The sequence below is a fragment of the Xiphophorus hellerii genome, chromosome 8 (assembly GCF_003331165.1).
Source record: "Xiphophorus hellerii strain 12219 chromosome 8, Xiphophorus_hellerii-4.1, whole genome shotgun sequence".
In the NCBI taxonomy this organism is placed as follows: domain Eukaryota; kingdom Metazoa; phylum Chordata; class Actinopteri; order Cyprinodontiformes; family Poeciliidae; genus Xiphophorus; species Xiphophorus hellerii.
In genome coordinates this window covers 23,999,829-24,024,750 of record NC_045679.1, presented here as the reverse complement: position 1 = coordinate 24,024,750, position 24,922 = coordinate 23,999,829, and the positions used below count along the sequence as shown (strand labels likewise).

Here is a 24,922-nt window from a genome sequence, read left to right as displayed (position 1 = left end):
GCCCCAAAGCTAAAATGACCTGCACAACTGCCCCCGTTAGCCCTTTTGTAAAGTCTGGCCCAGAATATATTAATAATGGCATAATACTGCAAGTTTGTGGTCTAATTTCAATTTTTTTTTAAATTAACACTGGAACTGAAAGATATTTTAAATATCTAATAAAATAATAAAAAAAAATAAACAAATAGATCAAAAAAAGCCTAAAGAAAAAGCACACACAACCAAAACCATAAAGGAAATGGATTATGATATCTGTAAACAAAAATATAAATAATCGGAATAAAAATGATCTAGGTCCTTTTTAATGTATCATGTGATTAATTGATTTATTGCTTATTGCTACGGGTTTGTCCCAGAGGAAAATTTTTGTCTGCAAGAAGAATAAATCTGCACCCAACTATGAACACACCATCCGCACTGTGAAACATAGTAGCGGCTGCAATATGCTCTGTGGATTATTTTTGCTCAGTGGGTCAGGGAAGCTAATTGTACGACCATCGGAGCTAAACAAGCTCAGATTTTGAGACATCGATGTAGGACTTGAATGCAAACAGGATACCAGCAGGTGAACGGCGAAAACGAGGCCTGACGAGGAAAAGTAAAATACTTCATAGTTAAGACGTGAAGGGAAAACAACAGGAATCGCAGGAACAACGATGAATGATCACATTATCAGGTGGGGAGGTAATTATCAACATGGGAACCAATGTGAGTATGATAAATGGAGCAAACCGCTGGTGAAGAGGGCTGAGGAAACTAAAGGAGGAACGTGACCAGACTGAACGAAATTGAGCGCAAGGGAAGCAGAAAAATATCAAAGCGCAGGAAAACTGAACCTAATTGAACACTCGGAAAGTTTGAGCAGAAAAATAAACCATGTGCGGATCATTACACGCATCAAAGTCCCACACAGCACGACAAATACAGGGCGATCCTGGATGAAAACCTGTTTGAGACTGGAAAAAACAGCTGGTTCACCTTCCTTTGGCAAAACGGCCATAAACATGCAGTTAGGGGTATAATCAAATGCTTTAAGTCAAAGCCAAGTTACTCGTTTGAGTGATCCGGAAAACTCCAGGCTGAAATTCGTTTCAGAAACTGCGGGTGAATTAAAAATTGCGCTTTTTTTGTATATGATTTTCAGTCAAATTGACCGGAAATTACAGTCGTTTGTGAAAAAGATGTGGCACCTTTTAGACGCGAGGTAGACGCTGACCTAGAAGGATTTAAACTTGCGGTGTATAACTCGTACAAAAAGAGTTTTTTAACGTATTTGTTAAAACTGTCACCTGTAAGTTATAAAAAATAACTTTTTTCATAACCGACCAAAAAACAACCAATCAGAGCCAGTGGGAGGGTCTTAGTGCTGTCAGTCATGCTTGTCTACGTTCTGCCAAATGTGGTAATGGTGGAGACGCTACTTACAGGTTTACCGGAACTGTTTATCCGCTGTCATCAGTGGCCATGCTAACTAGAAACAACCAATCAGAGCCAGGAGGCGGGTCTTAGCGCTGTCAATCACCTTCGTGTGCACACTTGACCCCGTTGTTCTCTGACAGCTAGTCTGCCATGAATGGTAAGGCTAGTTAGCACTGGGAGCAATGGATTGTGGGAAAGATTACACACGGCTTTGTGCTGATTTATTATGTAAAATCGCTGCGAAATCCAATGAGGTATGTGGTTGTGATGTTACAAAAGCGTGAAAAAGACTCAAAAGGAATGAATCGATTAGGAAAGTAGCTACTACGATTCAAAAGGCGTTAGCCACCAATTTTGTAGACAGTTTTCCAAAAACGGCTAAAAACTTCTCACCTCCTCTGGGGATGTTTGGCATTCAGGCGTGCCTGGTTCCGGTTGGAACTAATCAGGTAATCAGCTGCCGCATTTTTTGTCGTTGCTTCAGCCGCAGCGACTGCTCCAGTTAGGTGGCGTGAGGTCGCTTCCAGCTGTGCCAGATGTTAAAAGGATGTGGATTTCCGAATGCATGGAAACTAAAGAAAAGCGCACAAACAAACCCACAGAAAACCAAGAGGAGCCCTTGTTTTCTGCTTGCTGCCGGGTCCCCGACACTCAGTGTTTCCGACGAGGAGTGTGTTGGGCCGGGAGCGCGCCGCGGGGTGTGTGTCAGCGCTGCGTCACTCATCGGAACCGATTGTGCAGACGGGACCGAAGCGCCCGTGCGGTTTGTAATTTGAGATGAGCCTTCTTTTCTTCGTCTGGATACATAACGAGCACCTTCATGGAGTTTTCTTTTTCTCTCTCCTTGACTTTGCAAAACAGATGTCGTCAGCCCACGGCCAAAATTCTCAATATTTTTTTTTATTTTATTTTTTCCACGAGGCAAAGTTTTCCTGATCCTGCCAACGTGGGGGGAAAAAAGGCACTAAAGCTACGGCGAATGGATTATAGCTTAATGCTCAAGTTATATTAGAGTTTCAGGTTTTTCTCCCAAAAATTGCCTTCCCATGTCTGAGCGTCACAGAAGACGTCCTTGGTTCACCCGGGTCCTGCTCTGAATGATGCATTCTGGGGATTTTTACTGTAACGACCGATGCTTTCACACACTGTCCAGAAACGTCACATAAACACAGTGTCTGCGTGTCTCTGAAAAGTGGCAGTTGCTTCATAAAACAACCAAGCGGTTCCCTTAAATTTGGATTATAGCGATATCTTTTTCTCTCTCTGTGTGTGTGTGTGTGTGTGTGTCACTTTCTATGTGTTAAGGCTGTAAGCTAAGAAGAATTGTTGTGAAAACCAGACGGCTAACGAGGCTGTGATTATGCTCTGTCATGCAGTTCTAATGCTGCTACAGGTTAAATGGATGGAAACAGGATTTCTACATATGTGTTGTGGTCAGTTTGGCTTTCTGCCTGGTGTGTATGCCAAATGAGCTGCAGGAGCTTCACCAAGGAGCCTGAGCCACAGTCATGGGAGAAATAAACTTCCCATGACTGACATAGGAAGAACTTCATAAGTGGTGAATGGAGCACAATAATGAAGCAATGTGCGATAGCAGCACTGGGAGGAAGTGAAGGAAATCCATCTTTTCACAGATTATCTGTCTCATGTTAAACTGTCACACGACATGATGACAGTTTTAGCAAAGATGTAAAACTTTATAAAAGTTTCATACTGCAGCTTTAATGGTAGAATAATTAGTGAGAAATTTTACATGCACTAATTCTACTGACCCTTTGCAACAATGTCACTTAATCACACCAGGCGCCACGGTGGACGTCAGAAGTGAGGGACAGGAGTATTGAACAGAGCAACTTAAATTGTTTTCCAAAGTTGTTTTTGCCAGTTTATTCATGGCCCCTACGTGTTCCAGTCGAGCTAAGTTGTCTGTGAACGTAACAGACCTGGTTGGGCCTCATAGACGGCTGTATTTACAAAAGTTGGAATTAACTAGCTAAGAAACCGAGCCATACCTGCTTCCTCCTGACATGTTGATCAAATTGCAAGCTTTGCCTGAGTCACAGACCTTTTGCACAATAATGATGCAATGTGCAATAGTAGCACTGGGAGGAAGTGAAGGAGATCCTCCCTTCACTTGTGCAAAAGGTCAATACTTTTTTTTTTATTAGCGAAAGCCCACCTCTGGTGTAATGGCTTTGTTAGCTTGAGATAGTTTTCTAAATTGGGGTCACACCTGCAGCTGTGTTACAGGCATCACCTCAAAAACACTGTTTCCTTAAATGAACCTCCTCAAGTCAAGTTCATCTGATACAATTTCAAGATGCTTAGAGGTGCCACCTTCATCTGTTGGAGCATTCATATGTTAGCATAAAGAAACGACTCTTGTAACATGAGCTAAAAGAGCATTTAGAGAAGAAGAAGCTAACACCCTAAAAGCAATATGAAAAGCCAGGTTAGCAAATACAAGCTTAAACATGTCTTATGATTATTGTTTAGCCACAATGTTTGCTAGCTAGCTGGCTTGCTTCGCTCTATCTAGCTAACTACCTAGCTATCTTCATTGTAGCTAGCTCTGTTAGATTTAGGGGTTAGAGTTATCTAGCTTTGCTCTAGCTATCTATCTAGCTAACTACCTAGCTATCTTCATTGTAGCTAACTCTGTTAGATTTAGGGGTTAGAGTTATCTAGCTTTGCTGTAGCTATCTATCTAGCTAACTCTGTATGTCTGTCTATGTAATCTATCTATATCACAAAAACAGCTACGTGTTTTAGAAAGCCAGGTAAGAATTACTTATGGATAGTTTTCTGACTTACAAAGTTAATATTTTGCTTGTGTATATTTTATTCATTACCTCATTCCTATTACATAACTTTGCCTTCCACTTGGATACCTTCACAACTCGTGTGAAAGCTCTTCAGACCAAAATTTACTTTCATCATGTCTGCCGCACCATAAATATTCAGCGGTGCACGCAAGACATTTGTGAATATTTTCCTCATTTTATATTTGGCCAAAAAAGCTAATAAAACATGTTTTTGCGTTGTGCAAGCAAAGTCCAAAATCAGGAATGAACTGCATCCAGACTGGGAGCCCTCCTGGGGACTTTATGGGATCTGTTCTGTACCTTGAGGACCACAAATTATCTTTACGTTCACGGTAACGTTTTTTTCTAGAAAGGGATCAAAAAAATGTATACTCCAGAACCAAGTTTTTAGATTTACAGCTTTCAGTCACATCCCAGCCCACTCACCAGATGTGTGAGAAATTGTGAAACTCCAATTCAATTTTTTTTTTTAATATCTGCTGTTAAATGTAAAGATTAGCAGAAATACTGGCAGTGGTGTCAGGGAGGTGACACCAAAGGTGAGTACAGTAAAAAAATAATAAGATGAGACTGAGAAGAGGTTTTTATAGGAAAAGAAAGTGGTTTCATTCTTTTCTCATCACTGTGTGATCAGTTTACAGGACGCAAGGTAAGTTCAAAGATCTCCACGGCCTGAAACTCTTCTCCCTCTGCTGTATTGTCTTTCCTCGACAGTAAATCTTTTTGGCGGTCCTTGCAGGAAAATTCAGCACAACCCGTTTTCCTCACATTTTGGAAGAAATATATTCATATTTGATTGTCGGATTAAGGGCTCAGAGGAAACTCTGGTAGTGGGATGAGCTTTTATCGGTAGGCTAATGCAGAAACGTGCAGATTTATTTGAAATTTATGAGGCTTTTTTTTCTTCGTTTGATTGTTTAAATATTTATAGCTTATGGATTTTTACTTGGTCTAAATCCGCATTTCCTGCTGAACTGTAAAGCCTTAGGAATGGCATGGTTTTGGCTTTTTTGGGGTTTCTCGTAAAAAGGATGTGGAAAAGACTTAAATTTTTTTTTTTTTTGATTCATGAGGAACTGTTTGGACTTTTTGTATCCCTGTGGTATAACAATGTCCTTTTAAATTTAGAAGAGGCAAGACATATACAAGTTTACTGTCATGGCAACGGAGATGCAACAAACGTTCAGTAAAATCGTTTGACGATGTTTTTCTTTGTTGAAGTTCCCAATTGTACTCATACGAATCAATCTCAACCCAGATGCACATCATGGTTCTTTTTTAATTTATTTATTTTTATAAAAGTGCAGGTACTGGTTTCTCTGTTTTTAGCTCTTCTGAACAGATGCTATTAATAAGAGGAAAGACATGACACAATCCTTAAGCTCTGCCAATATGCAGCTTGCTGTAAAGGAGTAACATGTCTACCAGACGAAACAGCAGACTGTAAGAACCAGTCTCAATGACATTTGCAGGCAGATTGAGGATAAAATGTTTCACACGGCATCATCGTCGGTTGTCATGTAACCTAAAAAAAAAAACTGATGGAAGCGGTTTCCAGTCATGAGGAAGAGGTCATTCATCACATCAGGCTTCTCTATCCGTTTTCAGTCATCTGTCATTACTCAAATGCTGAAGAGACTCATTACAAGGTTTTCCCACGCTGCGGCAGGAGCTTGTTGCTCGACTCCGCCGAATCAGGGTGTTGTCGTTGCCCAGGTGTTGAAAGATGCGAAAAGCTTGTGGGTGCATCAGTGAATGGAGTGAATTAGGATTTAGGTGGTTTTTTTTGTTGTTTTTTTTACAATTTTCCCCCTCCTGTAATTGTAAGTTCTGCTGAATCAAAACAGCTGAGGTTTTTCTACACTCGCGTGAAATCCATAAAAGACGCCGACCTGCCAGCACAGCTGTGGATTCTTCTGTCTTGAGACATTTTTAGGGATGCGTAGCATTTTCCAGCATGCTCGAAAGGTATTTTTTATTGTGCATCTGTGGTTTGTTTTGACATTGATAGCCCCAAACATCGTTCACTGCAGTCTGTAGATGTACACAAACTGCGTAGACATAGTAGAAATCTAATGATTCACTCTGAACAACATCTGTGAGAAGAAGTCGGACTCTGTTTCACGTTAACCAGTGTCTCTAATCAGAAAAAGTGGAATTTAAGTTATTTGATGGTTGGGGAAATCTTTAAAGCTGAAGGACAAATAAATGATTAAGAATATTAGTTAATGTCACTAATAGTAATCTCAAAAGTGCAATGGAGTAACAAAATCCACAAATATAATCTCTATGTCACATAATGACAGAAAACTAAGGCTCTCATTCTGCCCTCCATGAATCTTCTTGTACAGTTTGGCTAGTAAACAGAAATTCAGTGAAAGAAAAAAAACTTTGCTTCCTAATGGAAACAATGTACCACACGTAAAAGAGCAAAATTAACATATTTCATGTTGTACATGCATGCATTCGCCGTGCGTTATCTAGCTATCCCAATAAAGCTAGCATGTTTTACGTACAAAGAGTTGGCGCCCACAAAGCTACGTCGGTGCTAATATCTCCGGGTAATCCTATTTATTGCTAACCATTAGAATCTGTGCCGTGACAATTCTTAAAAAGCATGTGCCGATATGTAAAAGTTTAATGTTGAACATTTAAAAACAATGTCTTTAATACTCACAGCCATCTGTTTCCTGTGACGTGGGGAAATGAATGATTTTCATCGTGTTTTACTACAACTTAACAGCATTAAGTTGTAGCTGTTCCATAGAGATTACATTAAAACTGAAGTTTGAATTCACAAGTGAACACAGCAGTAAAGAGCAGAAAATGACATGAGAGTATACTGTCTGGTATGCGCATGTTGGGGAGGTCTTACCCATATAAAGCAGTCTTTAAAATGTAAGACAAAGGATGTTCAACAAACTACCATGTGGATATTGTTTGCAGATAAAAACCTTTCTGTGGTCTGAAAATCTTTTCCTTCCTAACTTATTTGTCTGTCACTTGTTGCAAAATTAAACCTCATTAAAATGTATCTCTGCCTTTTCAGTTGCTTTACATACTGTAATACCGTTTGAACTTCTCTAATTTTTTTTTTTTTGCTTTATCTTCTGAAAATTAGCCGGTGACAATTCAGAAATGTTGTTTAGAGATATGTTCGTCAAGCTCAGCATAATTTTCTCAAGCATTTGTCGGCGAAAACGACTTGCTCCTTCAGTGTAATTTTTGAAAACGGTAAAAGAGGGGGACTTTTGTCTTTTGAAAATATTTCATTTCCGTTTTTTTCAATTGCTTGGGTGTATTTCTCTGATCAGAAGTCAATTTCTCATCAGTGCTACTTCAACCTCTGCTACTCTACAATATACTGGTGTCACGTCAGTCATCTTACTTATTAATAAATGCTTAATAGTCTTTCCCTCTATAACAAAAAGGCACTAATTTAGAATTGTAGCCTGCCTGTAGATTTAGCAATGGTAGTGGAGGAAATGATTGGTCACACTTCCAAATATTGAGTCAACATGAACAGCCGCCTCGATGAGCTTGATGCATCTCTGTTCGCAGTCTGGGATAGTTGATTAAAGTGCAGGCAAATTCTCATTAGCTTCATAGTGTCAAACTCAATAGTTGAGTGTCTAGAACCTCTATACGAACCAAAGCACAGAACAAGGGGCTGGTTTTTACCAGACTATTGTTTCTATTAGTCTCTACTGTGCAGTCATAATGCTTTCATTGTACTAACAAATTTACTTAATTGCACTTTATCTTTGGTCTTTTCAGACTGTCCTCGTGGATTGCCCCTCAAGCCAGAGGTCCATACAGATATTTTTTCGCCCGTACCTTGCCTCACATCAATCATGGGTGCACAAAGTCTTCTGGGCTGCCTTCTTCTGTTTACTTTGATGAGTTTGTCAACTGCTGGGCTTGTCAAGGAAGTCCTCCGCCATCGACGACAGACTCTTTCTCCCCATACAGAACACAATGCCACCCTTCCCAGTGTAGGCCACCCAATGGTTTTCAGCCATGTTTATAACATCAACGTTCCTGCAAGTTCCCTGTGCTCGGTGGACCTGGAGGCATCAGAGGGCACACAGGTCCATCCCAAAGACGTAACGGCGGTCCCTCCAGGCCATCACGTCACCGAACATACGCTTAATGGGGAAAACCAGATTGTGTTCACCCATCGCATTAACATACCTCGGCAGGCCTGCGGTTGCACCGATGACTTTCCAGGCCTGAAGGACCTTGTGAGCCGCCTGGAGATGCTTGAAGGAGAGGTTTCAGCTTTGAGGGATCAATGCAGCAGTGAGCAGCTCACAGGTAGGAGTGTCACCCAGCAAAGAAGTAGACTCCTGTATTTGTTTAAATTTCACACTGAAAAGAGCTTTTCAAATATATCACGTAATCCCCTGAGTCTCCCTCAGTATGAGGTACATCTGTTTGATTCATCTGTTTGGAGTGGTTTAGGTTTTATTGTGGGAGTGTAACTCTGTCTCTAAAGTACAGCCCAACATCTCATGAATTACATTTTAATAAACCTTGTGGTGAAATGTTGTGCCAATGTGATGAGATACTCTGCAAATCATCAACTTCTTCATCCTTTTTTTCTGTATAGGTGAGTTGGGAACAAAACCGTACTGCAATGGCCATGGAAACTACAGCGCTGAAACCTGTGGTTGCATATGTGATCCTGGCTGGAGGGGACCCAACTGCACTGAGGCCGAGTGTCCTGGGAGATGCCAGGACCGTGGTCGCTGTGTGGACGGAAAATGTGTGTGCTATAAGGGCTTCGGCGGAGAAGATTGTGCCCTTGAGACCTGCCCTGTGCTGTGTGGAGCCCACGGCCACTGTGTGGGAGGCGTTTGTGTCTGTTCCGATGGTTTCTTTGGCGAAGACTGCTCTCAGAGCCGGTGCTTGAACAACTGCCTGGGCCGCGGTCGCTGTGAGGAGGGAGACTGCATGTGTGACGAACCTTGGACTGGCTTTGACTGCTCCGAACTCATCTGTCCCAAAGACTGCTACGACCGCGGACGCTGTGTGAACGGCACCTGCCACTGCGATGAGGGTTTCAGCGGGGAGGACTGCGGAGAACACTCTTGCCCCAACAACTGCCGCGGCAATGGGTTTTGTGTTGACGGCAAATGTATTTGCACTGCTGGGTACAGTGGTGAAGATTGCTCTCAGCTCACCTGCCTGAATGACTGTAATGGCAGAGGAATGTGCTTCAATGGACTTTGCATCTGTGACTCAGGGTATCAAGGTGAGGACTGCAGCCAGCTTGCATGTCTGAATAACTGCAACAACAGAGGTCAGTGCATCAACGGACGGTGTTCTTGTGATGTCGGGTTCCACGGAGATGACTGCGCCGAGCTTTCCTGTCCGAACAACTGCCGGCTGAAGGGGCGCTGTGTCAACGGCCAGTGTGTCTGTGACGAAGGCTTTGCAGGTGAAGACTGTAGCGTGCGCATCTGCCCATCAAACTGCTACGGCCGTGGGGAGTGCATCAAAGGACGCTGCGTGTGCCACGTAGGCTTCGTCGGCGACGACTGCAGTCAACTGAGTTGCCCGAACAACTGCAGAAACCGCGGTCGCTGTGTCGATGGGCAATGCGTTTGCGACGAAGGGTTTAGCGGGGAAGACTGTGGCAAGAAAGCTTGTCCCAACGACTGCCTGGCACGCGGTCACTGTGTAGACGGCAAGTGCTTCTGTCAGGAGGGCTACATGGGAGATGACTGTTCTGTGCTGGCTTGTCCGGACAATTGCAACAACAGGGGGCGTTGCGTCAACGGGAGGTGTTTGTGTGAGAGTGGATATGAAGGGGAGAGCTGTGCAGAGCTGAGCTGCATCAACAACTGCCATGATAAGGGCCGCTGCGTGAATGGCCAGTGCTTCTGCGATGAGGGGTATGTCGGAGAGGACTGCTCCGAAGGTAAGAAGCTCCTAATGTTGACACACACACACAGAAGGATTCTGCTGTTTTACTTTCAGAGGGTTTCCATGTGTCAACTTGAAGAGAATATAAAATCAAATTCAGGGTGATTTTCTTCTATTCTTAGTCACTACCCACTAAACTGTTTTTGGGGAATGTAAAATAGGCTCTTGGTCTGTCTTTTTTGTCACACCACGTCTAGATTGTAGGTCTGGAGTTTGCATTACTGCCACATAATGGATATTCGCCGACACACAGAGCACGAGAAACCATCTGAAAACAAAACCACAACATCCTTTTTTTTTTTAAAAAGAACATTTTTATTCCAGTGTCTCCTCCTAAGACCCTGACTGTCGGTGAAGTCAGCACCGAGACCGTGGACCTGTCCTGGAACAACGAGATGCTGGTCACAGAGTACCTCATCACATATGTCCCCACCAGTCCCGGGGGTCTCCTCATGGAGTTCACTGTTCCTGGAGATAAAACTGCTGCCACTGTTAAAGAGCTCGAACCTGGCATTGAATACCTGATCAGCGTCTACGCGGTCCTGAGCAACAAGAGGAGCATTCCTGTCAGCGCACGAGTGGTTACAGGTACGTCACAATGCTGCGTTAACTATCTAAAACTCACATCTGGGGTTAAAAAAAATAAAAAGGACTTCACTATTTCCCTCCATTTTGGCAGATCTCCCACAACCAGAAGGCTTAAGATTCAAGTCAGTGAGAGAAACCTCTGTCGAAGTTGTCTGGGACCAGCTGGACATTTCCTTTGACAGCTGGGAGATTTATTTCCGCAACACGGTTAGTATGCCCGCCGCTTCTATTAAGACTTCCCTTCCTGTTTAATAACCGTCACGGAAAAAGTGAGAGGCGATAAGCTGTGCCAGCTTTTTCAAAACTTCAGCATAAAAGATTTATGTCAGCGCTAACCATTAAATTTGCTTTGACACGAAAAAAAAAAAAAATTAAATAAAAACCCTCACTGAGGGCAAATCTGGATGTCAGCTAAACCCGCTGCAAGGAATCTGAGCTAGACATGCTTTGAAGGAAAATGACTGTGCCGGCTGATAAGTCAGAGCTTTTGATTTTCTATCCTCTGTTGACTTGTATTCCCTTTTAAATAGGCTGTCCTTTTACTGACCTTTAAGTTTCTTCTGCTCCTTCGCTGTGAGATGCCTGCTTAGATGCAAGTTATAGAAATCAGCATCAGCACCTTTTCACTTTGAATGATTAGTGAAAACCGATGCAGATCCACATAAAAAGAGCAGGTTGTTTGCAACCTCATGTTACTGCAACACAAGACAATACAAATGCAAAAATGAGTGTAAAAACTGCTTGTGTTGTGTTCCCATGTATGCTTGTCTTTAATTTCTTTTTGTGCTTTCCCGTCAAGCATCTCTATAAGAGATGAGTCCTTTGTATTCATCACATGAGAAACTGATATGAAGTATTCAGTAGCTGCTGCAGTCATGAATGTAGTCTCAGGTTTGTTCTCTTTGCAGGATTTTTATTTTTTTATTCCATTCTTTCTCTGCAGAAAGAAGAAAACGGAAAAGTCGTGAGCACCCTTCCGCCCTCCCAAACCGACTTCCTCCAGTCTGGGCTCGGACCAGGACAGGAGTATGAAGTCTCCATCAGCATCGTAAAGAACAACACCAGAGGGCCCCAAACATCCAAAACTGTCACCACCAGTAGGTTTCTAAGGTCCTCATCAGTGCAGGCGTTTAATCATTCAGCGAAAGCACTTTAGTGTTACAAAGAGCTCTCTGTAACTCTTTGTGAAAGTATTAAGTTACCAGCCGTCTTTAAAGGCTGACAAAAAGTAAACTGATGATGCTGAGTGAAATTCCATAGTAATGAGAAGAATTACAACAGGAAATCTATGTTGGTTCTGATTAGTTCACAAGGCTACATCATACCTGTAATTTTTCTCCTTTTTAGTCCCCATCATCTGTTAAGTGACTTTTTTATTGCTCCAATACCAAATACTAGATGTTATGAAATCCTTCCAAGACCCTTACGCAACGGTTGCCTCCTGCCAGACCAAACATCTTCAGATGTGTGTCTGGCAAAAGCCATTTATGGTTTTTAAGGTCTGCGGTGAGGGAGCCCCCTGGATTCCTGGACCCCCGCATTTCATAACCGATGTCATTTATTTGGGCAGGTTGAAACTTGACGCAAATCCCAGAAAATGACTGATAAAAGAGAGCTCAGAGCTTTCAGAACGTCAGCCTCCCACAGGTTTTTTAAAACGTGGATCTAAAAAGGACAGAGGTCTCCTCTACATGTTACCACAGGAGATTTAGCAGGTAGTAAACATGAGGCTGGAGTGAAAAGGAATGACATTATATAACAGCGTGTCCTTTTTGGATCAGAGGTTTTCTTTCGTCTGCCAGATGTCAAGTTAGGTCTAATTTCCGTTGACTTTTCTTGATTGTCACTTTAGGAAGCGTAACGGTGCATTTTGATGTATTGCATAGGAAAAGTTTGGCGGAAACGGCAAAACTCGAAATGGCTTCCACATTTTTGCAAAAAAGATTTTGCGCTTGCGTGACGTGATTTCGAAGAGTTAATGTGCTGAAGGTGGAGATGGAAACGTATTTGCTGAATACGTTCTGACGTATCGAACATTTACCTTGCATGGCTGATCAGATTACAGCCATGGTTTATGTCAACATCCGACAAAATTCTGGTTGGTGTCGTATGGTTGATTCTCTCCAAACCCTTACGCAAGATTCAAACACGCCTAATTCACATTTTCTCGCGTTTTTTTTTTTTTTTTTGCGATATTTTAAAAGTTTGCTCAAAATTCGCATGACAATTGGATGGAAACATGGCTATTGCTTGGAACATCATTAAACATTTTTAAGATATTTTCTCTTTCGCTTTTGTTTCTTTGAGTACTTTGTTTCTATTTCAAATTGCCAAAACTTTCATTTCTCCTTCCTGCCACAGAGATTGACAGTCCCGGGCAAGTGGAGGTGAAGGATGTCACGGACTCCTCGGCGCTGATCAGCTGGAATCTGCCGGTGGCTCCGGTGGACAGGGTCACCATGTTTTACATGCCCAGCTCCGACCCCTCAGACGAAACCAAGGTGGACGTTTCCCCACCAGACAAACAGTACAACACTGACAATCTGAGGCCGGACACGGAGTACACTGTGTCGATCATCTCAAGGCGTGGAGAGGCAACCAGTGACCCTGTCACCACCACGTTTACTACAGGTGAGAGTTTGGTAAGAAAAAAAAAAAAGAAATACCCGCAGCATTTTAATTTATGCTTCATAGCAATCAGATCCCAGGTACTGTATTAGGGTCCTGGTCAAAAGAGAGCATGTAGAATATTAGTGTTTAATTTTTATAACATTTAACCCCTTAGCTGTCATGAGGACACCAGTGTCTTCATGGACACATTGACTAAAAACATGTACGTGTTTTGGGGGTGACAGTTAAGGAGTGTTAAAGCAAGCACTACGTTTCTGAAACAAACTTCTTCTGTGGATTTTGTGCATTTTTGGAGTCAAATCAAAAAGGTGGCGATCTTACCATTTCAGCACTGCATAAAAGACAACAAGAGCAAGATTTTATTTAACCGAAGACTAAAGCTGGAAGTGTCAAGTTAGGTATAGGGTAAACCGCCGATTCGTGGTTCAGCATTCACCTAAAGTGTACGTTTCTGTGGAAAATGAGTCCAAATTATTTGTGGAAAATCCGTCTTTTCGAAGACTACATGTAGTGGAAATGTAAAATATTGGAGGAAAAAAAAAAACCCTCACTTGTGGAAGCTGAAATGCACACGGGCTTAATGCTCTTTGACGCGCAACTAACTGGCGATTGCAAACCACCCAATCCAGGAACGCCATTTATTTTCCTCGGCACTGATTGGCTGTACTCCCCAAGTGAAGAGGTAAGGAATACAGTCGGTATTAACTTCTGTGGTAACACTGAGACGGTTTCCACTGTGCGTACTAATGTGTATTGGGATACTCTTAGAGACTGAACTGATAGTTCTAGGCATCTTCAGAGGCGGTTTTGAGTATTTTAGCTTTTTCACAGACGACTGTGGTCCCTTAGAAAGACAACACAACCGTTGGCCATCTATAAGAACAAATTGTCCATACCCATGGCAACACATGCAGTAATACTGGAGAAACAAGAGCTAAAACAATAAATGATGGATGATTTTCAAATAAAGTTGGATATTTCATCCATGGTCGAGGCTTATAACAGGCTCCAAAGAGTAAATACTCCCTGAATTATGAGCGCTTATGAGCAATGAACCGCTCTGCCTGCAGGAAACGTCACAGTAACAGAGACAACCAGATGGGAAATGATTTGAGCAGATGAGGACATGGTGTAGTAGTTAATCGCGTGCATCCTCCTATTCTTCTTGTTCTACTTTTTTGACAACCAGATCTTCATCGCCTTCATTATCGCTTCTCACTCATCTCGATTTGTGACTGTGATCGGTAAACTGCAGCATTTTTCTAATCTACTCGTTTTGTCTCCGATTGCCGCAGTTCGCAGCAGCTCAGAAACCTAACTCCGTGGCACGGGTCCTGTAGCAGTGTCTGGTTATTGCTCTGCATTTTCTCCATAAACGGCAGACAGGAAGTTAGCTGACATTCAGTTGCAAACACCTTTTAAAGTATGTGCAAAAACAAAAGAAAAAGAAAAAACAGAGATAGTCTGGTGAAAGTCTTGCTGGAACAAAATTTTGTACTTTTTTGCATTGAGAGCGATGAGGACCAAAGTGCCATAATGAATGCAAGAATAAAAAGCAATTCTACCAAATGGACTGAACTAGGATAAGAGTATGTATAGCAAATAAAAGACTGAATGGAAACTAAAACACAGAAACAGGAAAACTAAACTATCACCAAATACAAAATAACTCAACTGTACCTCAGTGGGTGGAAATCTGAGACATTAAGTTCTTTGGGACAAAATATCCTTATTGGAACATTATATTAATAATTTCCACATGTTTGGTTAAACAGCTGTGCAACTTAGAAATGACAGATGTTAATGTTAGACCATAGGTCGCATTAAAAAAATATTTGCCGTCTTAGACCTCCTTTCTTTAAAGTGATGGAAAACTGTGAAGGCCGTCCGTCCGTCATTTTGACAAATTGCAATTCACACACCTGACCACGTGGTGGCGACGTGCAGACATTTTTGACTTTACTCAAGAGTACATAGCAGAGATAACTAAATAAAGAAAATAATAATAATCAGAGCATTACATCTGACCTGGTCACAGAACTCAATTCATCTTGCTGTTGGTAGGAATCTGGATTTTACTCTCAGTTTAATGTACCAGCTACTGCTAGAAAAAACAAGTATAGAACATTTCAAAACTCAAAAAGTAGGATATCTATTGCATACTATAATCCACTGGAACACATTTTACTCATTTTCCAGTCGGAAGCTGCTCTACTTTTCTAATTACTTCCATGTTTTTGCTCCCTCAGCTCTGGATCCCCCTACAGACGCGCAGGTTGCGTCTCAGACCGCTGACAGCATCACTCTGGAGTGGACCAACAGTCAAGCTGATGTCAGCAGTTATCGGGTGAAATACAGTCCCATCTCTGGCTCCGCTCACGGCGAGAAAGTCTTCCCACGAGGATCAGGACACACCACACAGGCTACCATCACTGGTCAGTATGGGGAAATAAAGAACTTGCACTGCAAAAACACAAATTTCTTACCAAGGCTTTTGGGCCTAGTTTCTAGTGTAAAAATATTAGTACACTTGTGTGAGGCAAGACTAGAAAAAAAAAAGACAAATAGAAAAAAACGAGAGTACATTTTTACCAAACAACTCAGAAACTATTTAGATTAACCTCAGAAATTTTCTAGAAGGAAAAAAGGAAATTTCACAGTTTGACAAGTTGAAAATTGGCTTGAAATAAACATTTAAAATTAATCTCAGAAATCTTTGAGAAGTTTCTGGGTCTAATGTGGTAAATTTTTCACTCTTGGAATTTTCTAAGTTTCAAAAAGTAGCAAATATTTTTGACTTTTCAAACTCAGAATTTGAGGGGATTTTTCTTGACAATGTCTGAGATTAGTCTAAAACATCTTGAGTTTTTCTAGCAAATTATTGACCTTTAAAACTCAGAAAATTAATTAATTAATTTTGAGATTAAGCTCAAATTTCAGAGTTTTTCTGGTGAAAATTCAGTCGCCCAAATATACTGCTGTACTTTTGATCAAGATATAAGAGCTTGTTTTAAGTCAGTTATTTCATAATATTGGTAAAATAATGTACTACTTCCACTGGCAGGTTTTTTGAGCTATCGCAGGACATCTTTCCTATTTTATAAGTGAAATAATCTACACTAGAAATTAGACAAAAAAAAAACAAAAATGGTGTTTTTGCAATGTGTGCATGAGTGTGACGCTCCAGAGCCCCTTTACTCTTGTCATATAGTCATTTACCCTCCATGTTGTTTCCGTTCCAGGCCTGAAGCCGGGGACGGAGTACGGAGTGGGAGTGACAGCTGTGAAGAATGAAAGAGAAAGCCTCCCTGCCACTACAAACGCAGCAACTGGTGAGAGAAGACGCCACACAGCTGTGCAAACACACATCATCCATAAATCCACAGAACGTTCTGTCGATACAAGCGTAGAAAAAACTTTCGCTAGCACCACTAACTCAGATTAGGTCTCGAGAACATCGGGAAAGGTCAAGGCATGACGAGTTGCGTTTCTTACGCGAGCTTCTGTGCGTGCCCTCTGTCAGACCTCGACCCCCCCAGAGACTTCAGAGAGGTCCGCTCCACGGAGACGTTGCTCGCCGTCGCCTGGCAGAAACCCCAGGCCAAGGTCGGCGGCTACAGGCTGGCGTACATGTCCAGAGACGGCCAGGCGGAGCAGGTGGAGATCCCAGCCTCTGAAAGCACCTACGTGCTGCCCAACCTGATTCCCGGTACGAGCTACACGCTGACGCTGGCGGCAGAGCGGGGACACAGGAGGAGCAAACCCGTCTCCCTGACGGCGTCCACAGGTGGGTCGCCCCAGAGCCAGAAAATGAGTTTTACAGGTGGATGTTTTCTAAGTGCTCATCTTTTCAATGCTTCATTTTGCTTTTCAAACAAGTTCGTTTAGATTTATATGGGGCCTGTTGAAAATTGGGGGAAAGTGTAGCAAAAAGTGAGCCATAATAACCTGCTTAAGATATTTAGTCTTTTTAAAAAGCGTATCAACGGAAAGCCATATAAAACTGGTGAAGATTGTAATTTTATTAAGGAGCACTAAGGCCAGACTAAGAGAATTTGTTTTGATTACGAGAATAAAAGTCATGATATTAATAAAGATGCAATATTACCAGGAGAATGTTGCAAAATTATGAAAAAAAAAGAAAGTTTTTATTAGTAAAAGGCTTTGAGTTTTCGAGATCTGATGTGACCAGCTTTCATTTGTGCAATCATTTCAAAGTCCTGCTACTGATATTAATCTGATGCTGATGTATTAAGAGATGAAACATTTTCTTATTTTTAAAACAAGTATGTCTGCACGAGGTGTTTAACATTCTTCATTTAAATTCTTAATAATTTTTTGTGGAGGAATTTTCATAAATTGACTTCTTGATTCTCCTAATATTATGATTTTATTCTCGAATTGTTGCAACTTTCTTCTCTTAATAGAATGACTTTGGTCTTGTGTTGCTTCTTCAACTTTATTCTCGCAACACGACTTTTCTCCTACAAATTTTTTTCTCGTACTATTGTGACTTTATTCTTGTAAAAAAAAAAAAAAATTCTCAGCCTGTCCTAAAACTCCATCGTACAAATTAGACCTTGTGGTGCCTTGCAAAACGTACCTGACACTCTTTTTCACCTCAGTTCATTGTTGTGAGATTTAAAAAAAAAAAAAACTGTGTTTTGTTTATGAAAAAAAGTTTAAGGGGTAACATATCATTTTATGCAATATTGAGAAAACTGTTTAAGTCTGAAACCATAAAAATGTCTAAACGTGTAAGCTAAACAGACATTTATACTGTCAGGTCGATGAACATTTGAGTAAATCCTCTGGAAGCACTGGAGATAAGATGTCATTCTGTCTGGATTTGTGCCTTTTTGTTTTGTCCTTGTAGCCACTTTCACTTTTTATTTAGCTGCCTCAGACGACCGTGAACAGAGGACCCCTACAGGCTCGGAGGGCAATGTCACTAGCTCTGTTATTTTAGACCCGCCAGAGTCACAGATTTCCGAGACGGAGGCCGAGGATGAGCGTGGAACGCTGACCGCCTCGAGCGCTGCGTCCGACGGACTTGACCTCTCTTGGGAGCTAAAAACTCCCGGCGCCTCCGACAGCGTCGCCGTACGGTATAAGGACGCTCAGATATCGCGGGACGGGAGCGAGGTCCAGCTCCCTGGAGATTCCCGTGGGGCCGGAGTCGGCGGCCCAGAGCCGACAGCAGAATATCAAACTGAGTTGTTTGGAATAAAGAGTAGCCAGGGACCTGCACTACCTGAAGCTGTTGCGGTTACAGGTACAAGGGTTTGTTTCAGTGAACAATTTTTCACAGTTTCTCAAAGCAGACCCTGTGTGTCGCAGACCAGCTGTGTGGCCTCCATAACTCTCGCATGGCTTTATACGAACAGAACACACCGCTTCCACTCTGACTTGTGTTTCCAAAAAGGTCAAAGAACTCATCCTGTTTTTTATCTGCCAGGGCTTCCGTACCAAACCAGGATGTTGCTTTCTGAGGGCTTTTTTTTCACTCTTCTAAATTACAACTGTTTTACTTCCAGGGCGCTTCGTGCCTCTACTGTACGTTGCTAAAGTATTCACACCTCCTGATCTTTTTCAATTTCTTTTTTTGTTTTGTTAAGGACTCCACAAATCTGGCTGACAGTGAAAAGCCATAAGATGTGCTAATCATGTAGAAGAACAAATTCTGGTTAGTCCAAAAATAATGTTTATTTAGAATAGTAGAGGCTAAACCATTACCTAAATAAAACTGGACGTCGGCAGCATGACTGGACATTGACGTTCACAGACTTTCTCCATCCAGTCAGACTGAGATGGAGCAATTTGGCACAAGAGTGGGGAGGAATTGTCACTAAACGTGTAGAGACTATAGAAGCAGCTTTTCCATTGCTTTAATGCCGCTACAGCATTGACTTGTGACCAGGGCCGGATGTAGAAGGACGTGGGCCCCTGGGGCTGGAGCCCTTTTCACCAAAAGTGTATTTTACACTTACAAATAAATTACAGTGCACTGGCAGGTAGACCAACATGTTGGTGGGTATAAATAACTGCATTGTTGGTTTAAAAAGTCTGGCAGATGGCCACATGTTAAAGGAGGTACTATAGATTCATAATTGTTATATCAAATTAATTGATGTAATTACTTTTAGTCACTAATATTGCTTATATTAATAAAAATCCAATAATATTAAGACACCTCACTTGATGATTTTTCTAGGAGTTTACTTGCAAAATATGTATTTGTAAAAGGAAAAAGAAATAAATCTTTGAGGTCCCCAAAAACTGGTTTAAAAATAATTGCCATTAAGCTTAAAGGGGCAGTATTATGTAAAATAAACTTTTTTGAGCTTGACATCACGTTATAATGATTGTCGGAGCAGTGGTTTCCACGCTTCCCAGCCTCCGCCATGTTGTGATGACTTCCTGAAGGCGGAATTTCAGAAAGAGCAGGAGTTTCTTAAAGAGACAGAGGCCCGATTTCAAAGCGTTAAATTACGACAGAGTCAAATGTCTCTTACATCATGGGATATATACATACGTTTATATGTAGCATATTTGAAACAACTGAAGTTAACATAGCTACTTGACTGAGACATAAAACAGCACTATGTGCCATTACACAATACTGGCCCTTTTTTTTTTACAACTGTATGTTGATTGATCTACATTAGATCCCACCGACATACACTGAGGTTTGAGACTGGAATGTAAAAAATGTGAAAAGGTTCAGGGGTGTGTGAATACTTTTCCACTTTACTATTCTTCCTGCTACTTGATTCACTTCTTCCATTCCCACAATCTAATAATTGTCTTGCAGTCAGAAGAAAAGACGGCAAATGTAACTCGCAAGTCCATCCGTCCAACGGCCTCTTCAGTTTTATTTTGGAGCGGCAGGAAGCCGAACGGCTGTGCATGGCTTCGCTAGTTGAAGAGAGCTGCGTACTTCCACTGCGGTGGGCTACTCAGCTCCTTCAAGAAGTTAATGGCGCCCAGTCAAGTGTCATTAACGGCTTAGATCGAGCTTGGAGAAAAGTCTGTGCAGAATTGTTTATTTAAGCTCCTTCTTGTTTTGTTTTTTTCTCCAAGGTTTTTTTTTCAGTTATCAACAAACCTAGCAGGAAACTCACAAATTTAACCAGCTTTTATCCACTGTAGCACCCCCAGACGTTCTCGCGCTGAGCATCAAAGAAGCCTCGACGGCCCCAGAGCCCGCCGAGGAGGAAGAGAGCCTCAAACGTGTCGACAAGGTTCACAATGAATCGCCTTCAGAAAACGATGCGGTGGTTTCTGGGGCCGAGATCGAAAGCTCGGGCATGGAGCTGATAAGCGGCCTCGCGGTCAACGTTACCGCCACAAGCGTGAGCCTGGCGTGGTCGGCGCCCGACGACGCGTACGACGGCTTTTTGGTGGAGATGGTTGCCGTGTCGGCTGCAGCGGCGCAGCCTCAAGCGAACGAATTGCCCGGGAGTTTTAGGAAGGCCGAAATAGAGGGGCTGTTGCCCTCGACGATGTATGAAATAACACTGCAAGGGCTGATGGAAGGGAGGCGATCTGTACCGCTCAGAGTTTTTACTGCAACAGGTACACCGAGCAAAATATCTCTTGCCACCGGCATCATCCCAACCCCATCATCCTCATCTCATTGTTTGTTGTCTGTCGTGTGAGAGGCTCTTACTGGGTGAACGGCTGCTTTCCTGCCACAGATGGTTCATATTTCTGTTTTACAGGTTCTCTTTGCCTTACAATTGAATAAGTACTGACCAGCAATGGGACCAAACAATTGGAAGGTTTTGGATCAAGGCCAAAACCTTTTGCAAAATAAATGCTGAAATTGCCCTGAAATACACTGGGGGGGAAAACTGCTTAAAAACAACTATAATTTAAATCATAACGTCCATAAAACACATTTTCAAATTTCACAAATACATTTTTTGTGGTTATGAAGCTTACATTTTAGGCGACGTCTTCCCTACATATGGAGAGGTGATTGATCTGAGTCGTTGGAAACCATGGAGGATGGAAAATAGTTACTCAAAATGAATATGATCATTATCTACAGCAATTCATTGTTCTATCAATTTATTTTCAGATTATTTCAACATTACTTTCTAAATAAAAAACAAAACAAAACTAGGATTCAGTGAAGTTATACGTTTGATAAAATGTAACAAAAATTATTTTTGAGGTAAATGCTTCAGGCTAATATCTTTCCGTCTATAAGGTTATAAATATATGGCTCTTATATATAAGAGGCTCTATTTTAAAAAAATTCAGCCGGAATGAAGTTGATCAGATGCACCAATGTTGTTTTCATTATACCAAACCCAAGAAAATCTTACTTTATGTCCCCATTTTTGCGACATTTTATTGAGCTCTTTGGAGAATCTCCACACTACGGCTGACATGAATAAATCACAGAACCAGCCTACTGGTTATATATCCTGTTCAATCTGAATTTGCTGCAGTTCAGGCATTTTACTAGATATAGAGCATTCTTTTGTTGGTTCTGTTCTCCTGAATAGAATTTCTACAGCATTAGCTTGAGCTAAATTAGCCCTCTGTCAAAGTATATTTTCTGAAAAACATCAGGCGCCCAGAAAGTTATACTCTGCTGCAGTCCTGACTTAAATTTCCTTGCCTCGTCTTCATTAACAAAAGTTCAGATTCAGAAGGTCGGAGACGCAGTTCTGATGATGTTTAGTGAGTTCTGCTTGTGGCAAAGCTAACATGTAATTTGAATGGCAAAGAAGGATTCAAGTAAATGAGGGCAAATCGGAGCGGTAGAAAAGAAAGCACAAGTCCAAGGATTTTAATCCCTCCACTCAGTCCAAAATCAGTGGGTAAAATCCACCAACTGGCTGACTTTCACACAGAAATATAAACGTTTCCCAAAATCCACTGGCACTTGGCAAAAAAAGAAAAAAAACAACAACAAAAAAACATATTACTGAAAGAATTTGTTTTTTCCCCCACTTAAAACAGTTCTGGTGCAAAATCAGATCCAGTTCCAGTAACCTAGAATGAATGAACGAATGAATTAAACAATTTAGTTTTCCACAGACCGAACCACGTCATTATTCTGTTATTATCAAACTTTCTTTCTTTTAGTTTTTCCTCCTCCTGCTGATGTATTTTGAATTTATGTAGATCACATTTAAAGAACACTTATCATGTATTTAGTCTCATTATTAATGTTACCAGTCTTGGGTTTAGAGGCTATTTAAAGCAGCGGTGGGTGTTTCCTAATGCTTTTTATTATATAAAAATCTTAATAAATACCTTTTTTTAAAATTCAGTTAAAATCAACTATTGTGAATCCATGTATATGTGATGGATTGACTGACATTTAGTACACACTTCATACATTAAAACAAACAGTAGGGACGTTGTGCTAGTCTGATTTTTTTTTTTTTTAATAACATTAGCGTTCAGTATTTTTTATTTATTTTTTTTGTCTCAAGCTAAACCTAAAAATAAAAGTAAATTGGATGTTCTAAACAAGAAACATATTGGTCTCCTTAAGCCCACACAAATGAGTTCTTCATGCTCCCCTTGTCTGCTGCTGTTTTAGGATCTCACTCAAAGTGAGTTTGGTGGAAAGAATTGTGAAGGCGTTGCCTTTTCTAACATTTACGGCAACTTGCTTTTACTTTTAGAACTAGAACAGGTAAAATGATAAATGCCTTTTGAATTTTGAACAAATGGTCCCCAAAATTGGCTTGAAACTTTTGCTTTTGATTGAGGTGAAAAGCTAAAAACCTCAAAGATCTATGTCTAGTTTGTATGTTTACAGTCATGTGAAAACTTTAGGACACCGTCTTTTGACACAAGAGTATCTGAAATCACGTTTAATGGTACTGGGGGGAAAAAATTACGGATTCCATCAAAGCAATTAAACCTTTATATATTATACTTATTTATAAAATGACATCACTGTAGAGGAATAACTCTTGAAGACCAAGTGAACACGGCGGTGGGATCCAAAGACATGTCTGAGGCCTTCAGAAAGAAGAGTAGAAGCTGAAAGAGGTTTCAAAACAATCTGAACTCACCTATTCCACTGTCCTGATTTTCAAAACAACAGCCAGCATGCTCAGGTCTAAGCTAATTTCACACGAAGAGTAGACTGGAAGATGCTAAAAGTTTACAAAAACTTTAAACTGTCCTCACAGGACCTACTTTCCGTAATGTTCTTTTCGTAGATGAGTCTAAAGTCGCATTGTTTGGACACCAAAACACAAGACATGTTTGGCATAAACCTACAACTTCATGTCTACTGCGAAGCACGGAGGTGGAAATGTCATGGTTGCTGCAGACGGACTTGATCTTCAATCTCCAAAGCATCCACATTCTTTGAAGGTTAGCTTCTGTAAATAAAATAAAGTTGAATCGGATCCTGTAACACGACAACGACCCAAAGCCAACCTGGGGAAACCCACCACGAAACAGAAATTCTTGGGCTGAGTCAAAGCCCTGTTTTTTAGTTCCTAGAACTTATTGGGTTGCTTGAGTTAGGCTGTTCAGACTAGTAGATGGCTACAAGAACCGACTCACTAAAGTTGTTTAAGGTTAACAAGCAAACACTTGCTGTTAGAGTGTCCTAACTTTGATTAGACTAATCAATCTTATTAGTATCTTTTGTTCAATATGTAAAACAAGGCTAAGTTTCATTGCTTACCTTTTAAGTAAATAACTTTCTTTTTCCAAAGATAATGCATGTTCTTTTGAAAAAAAATACAAATATTCAAAGGGTGGTCCTAATTTTTTCACATGACTGCACCTGTCGTATAGTGGAACTTGAAAAAAGAAAGATCTTTCCTACAACCCACCTGACCCCAGTTTGATTTGTCTATCTACCAGCGGGGCTGGAGCCAGCACTAGGGAACCTGGTCCTGTCTGACATTACATGGGACAGCTTCACAGCATCCTGGAGCCCCACAGGGGGAGACTTTGACAGCTTTGTCATTGAGGTAATAAACATGGAGGATCTCGCAGAGAGACAGAACCTCACTCTGTCCGGAGACGCATCGAGCCTGGTCCTCTCCGGATTGAATCCCAATACCAACTACATGGTTGGCTTGTACGGGATGCATCAGGGCTCCTACCTCGAGCCCCTGTACCGTGAAGCCACAACAGGTACCCGCAACTTGCCGCGTTGCAGTTAAAATCCTTTCTACTTCAGTCAAGATTTTTTTTTTATTGTTTAAAAAGCACCGAAACGCATAACTCGTATGTCCAACGCACAATGGAGCGTGAACTCTTGGCTGCATGAACCGAGTCGATCGCAATAACCTGGTTTGTGTTTTTGGTATAACGTTCTGACGCCGTGGCCTCAGTGCATTGAACTGCTGCATCCTAACCAGCATTACCTGTTTCACTCCTCAAGTCACTGTTTCTGTTTCATTGAGAAAAGGGAAGGAGGAGGCTACTGGGCAATGGAACCGCATCGTCGAGCGGCGCAAACATTTTGTCCTTACTCCCATCCTGATTTCCAAAGTGCATGAAGCCTCCCCTTCTTCCCCCCTACCATC

The 24,922-nt window shown here is 41.5% G+C and overlaps 1 protein-coding gene across 4 annotated transcripts in view; it reads left to right on the top strand.

Annotated features, from left to right (window-relative positions):
• tnca (tenascin Ca) overlaps positions 1–24,922 on the top strand; it is a 64,586-nt gene that overhangs the window by 16,763 nt on the left and 22,901 nt on the right. For 2 of the 4 annotated variants that reach the window (XM_032569040.1, XM_032569041.1), the window contains 12 exons: positions 8,022–8,561; positions 8,857–10,170; positions 10,500–10,763; positions 10,855–10,970; positions 11,707–11,860; positions 13,125–13,394; positions 15,644–15,829; positions 16,637–16,726; positions 16,918–17,181; positions 18,271–18,669; positions 20,547–20,972; positions 24,252–24,527. In XM_032569040.1, coding sequence (XP_032424931.1) covers positions 8,099–8,561; positions 8,857–10,170; positions 10,500–10,763; positions 10,855–10,970; positions 11,707–11,860; positions 13,125–13,394; positions 15,644–15,829; positions 16,637–16,726; positions 16,918–17,181; positions 18,271–18,669; positions 20,547–20,972; positions 24,252–24,527 — 4,222 coding nt within the window. In that variant the 5' untranslated portion in view covers positions 8,022–8,098. The remainder of the gene's footprint in view (positions 1–8,021; positions 8,562–8,856; positions 10,171–10,499; positions 10,764–10,854; positions 10,971–11,706; positions 11,861–13,124; positions 13,395–15,643; positions 15,830–16,636; positions 16,727–16,917; positions 17,182–18,270; positions 18,670–20,546; positions 20,973–24,251; positions 24,528–24,922) is intronic. The other 2 variants (XM_032569043.1, XM_032569042.1) reach the window with 1 other exon arrangement.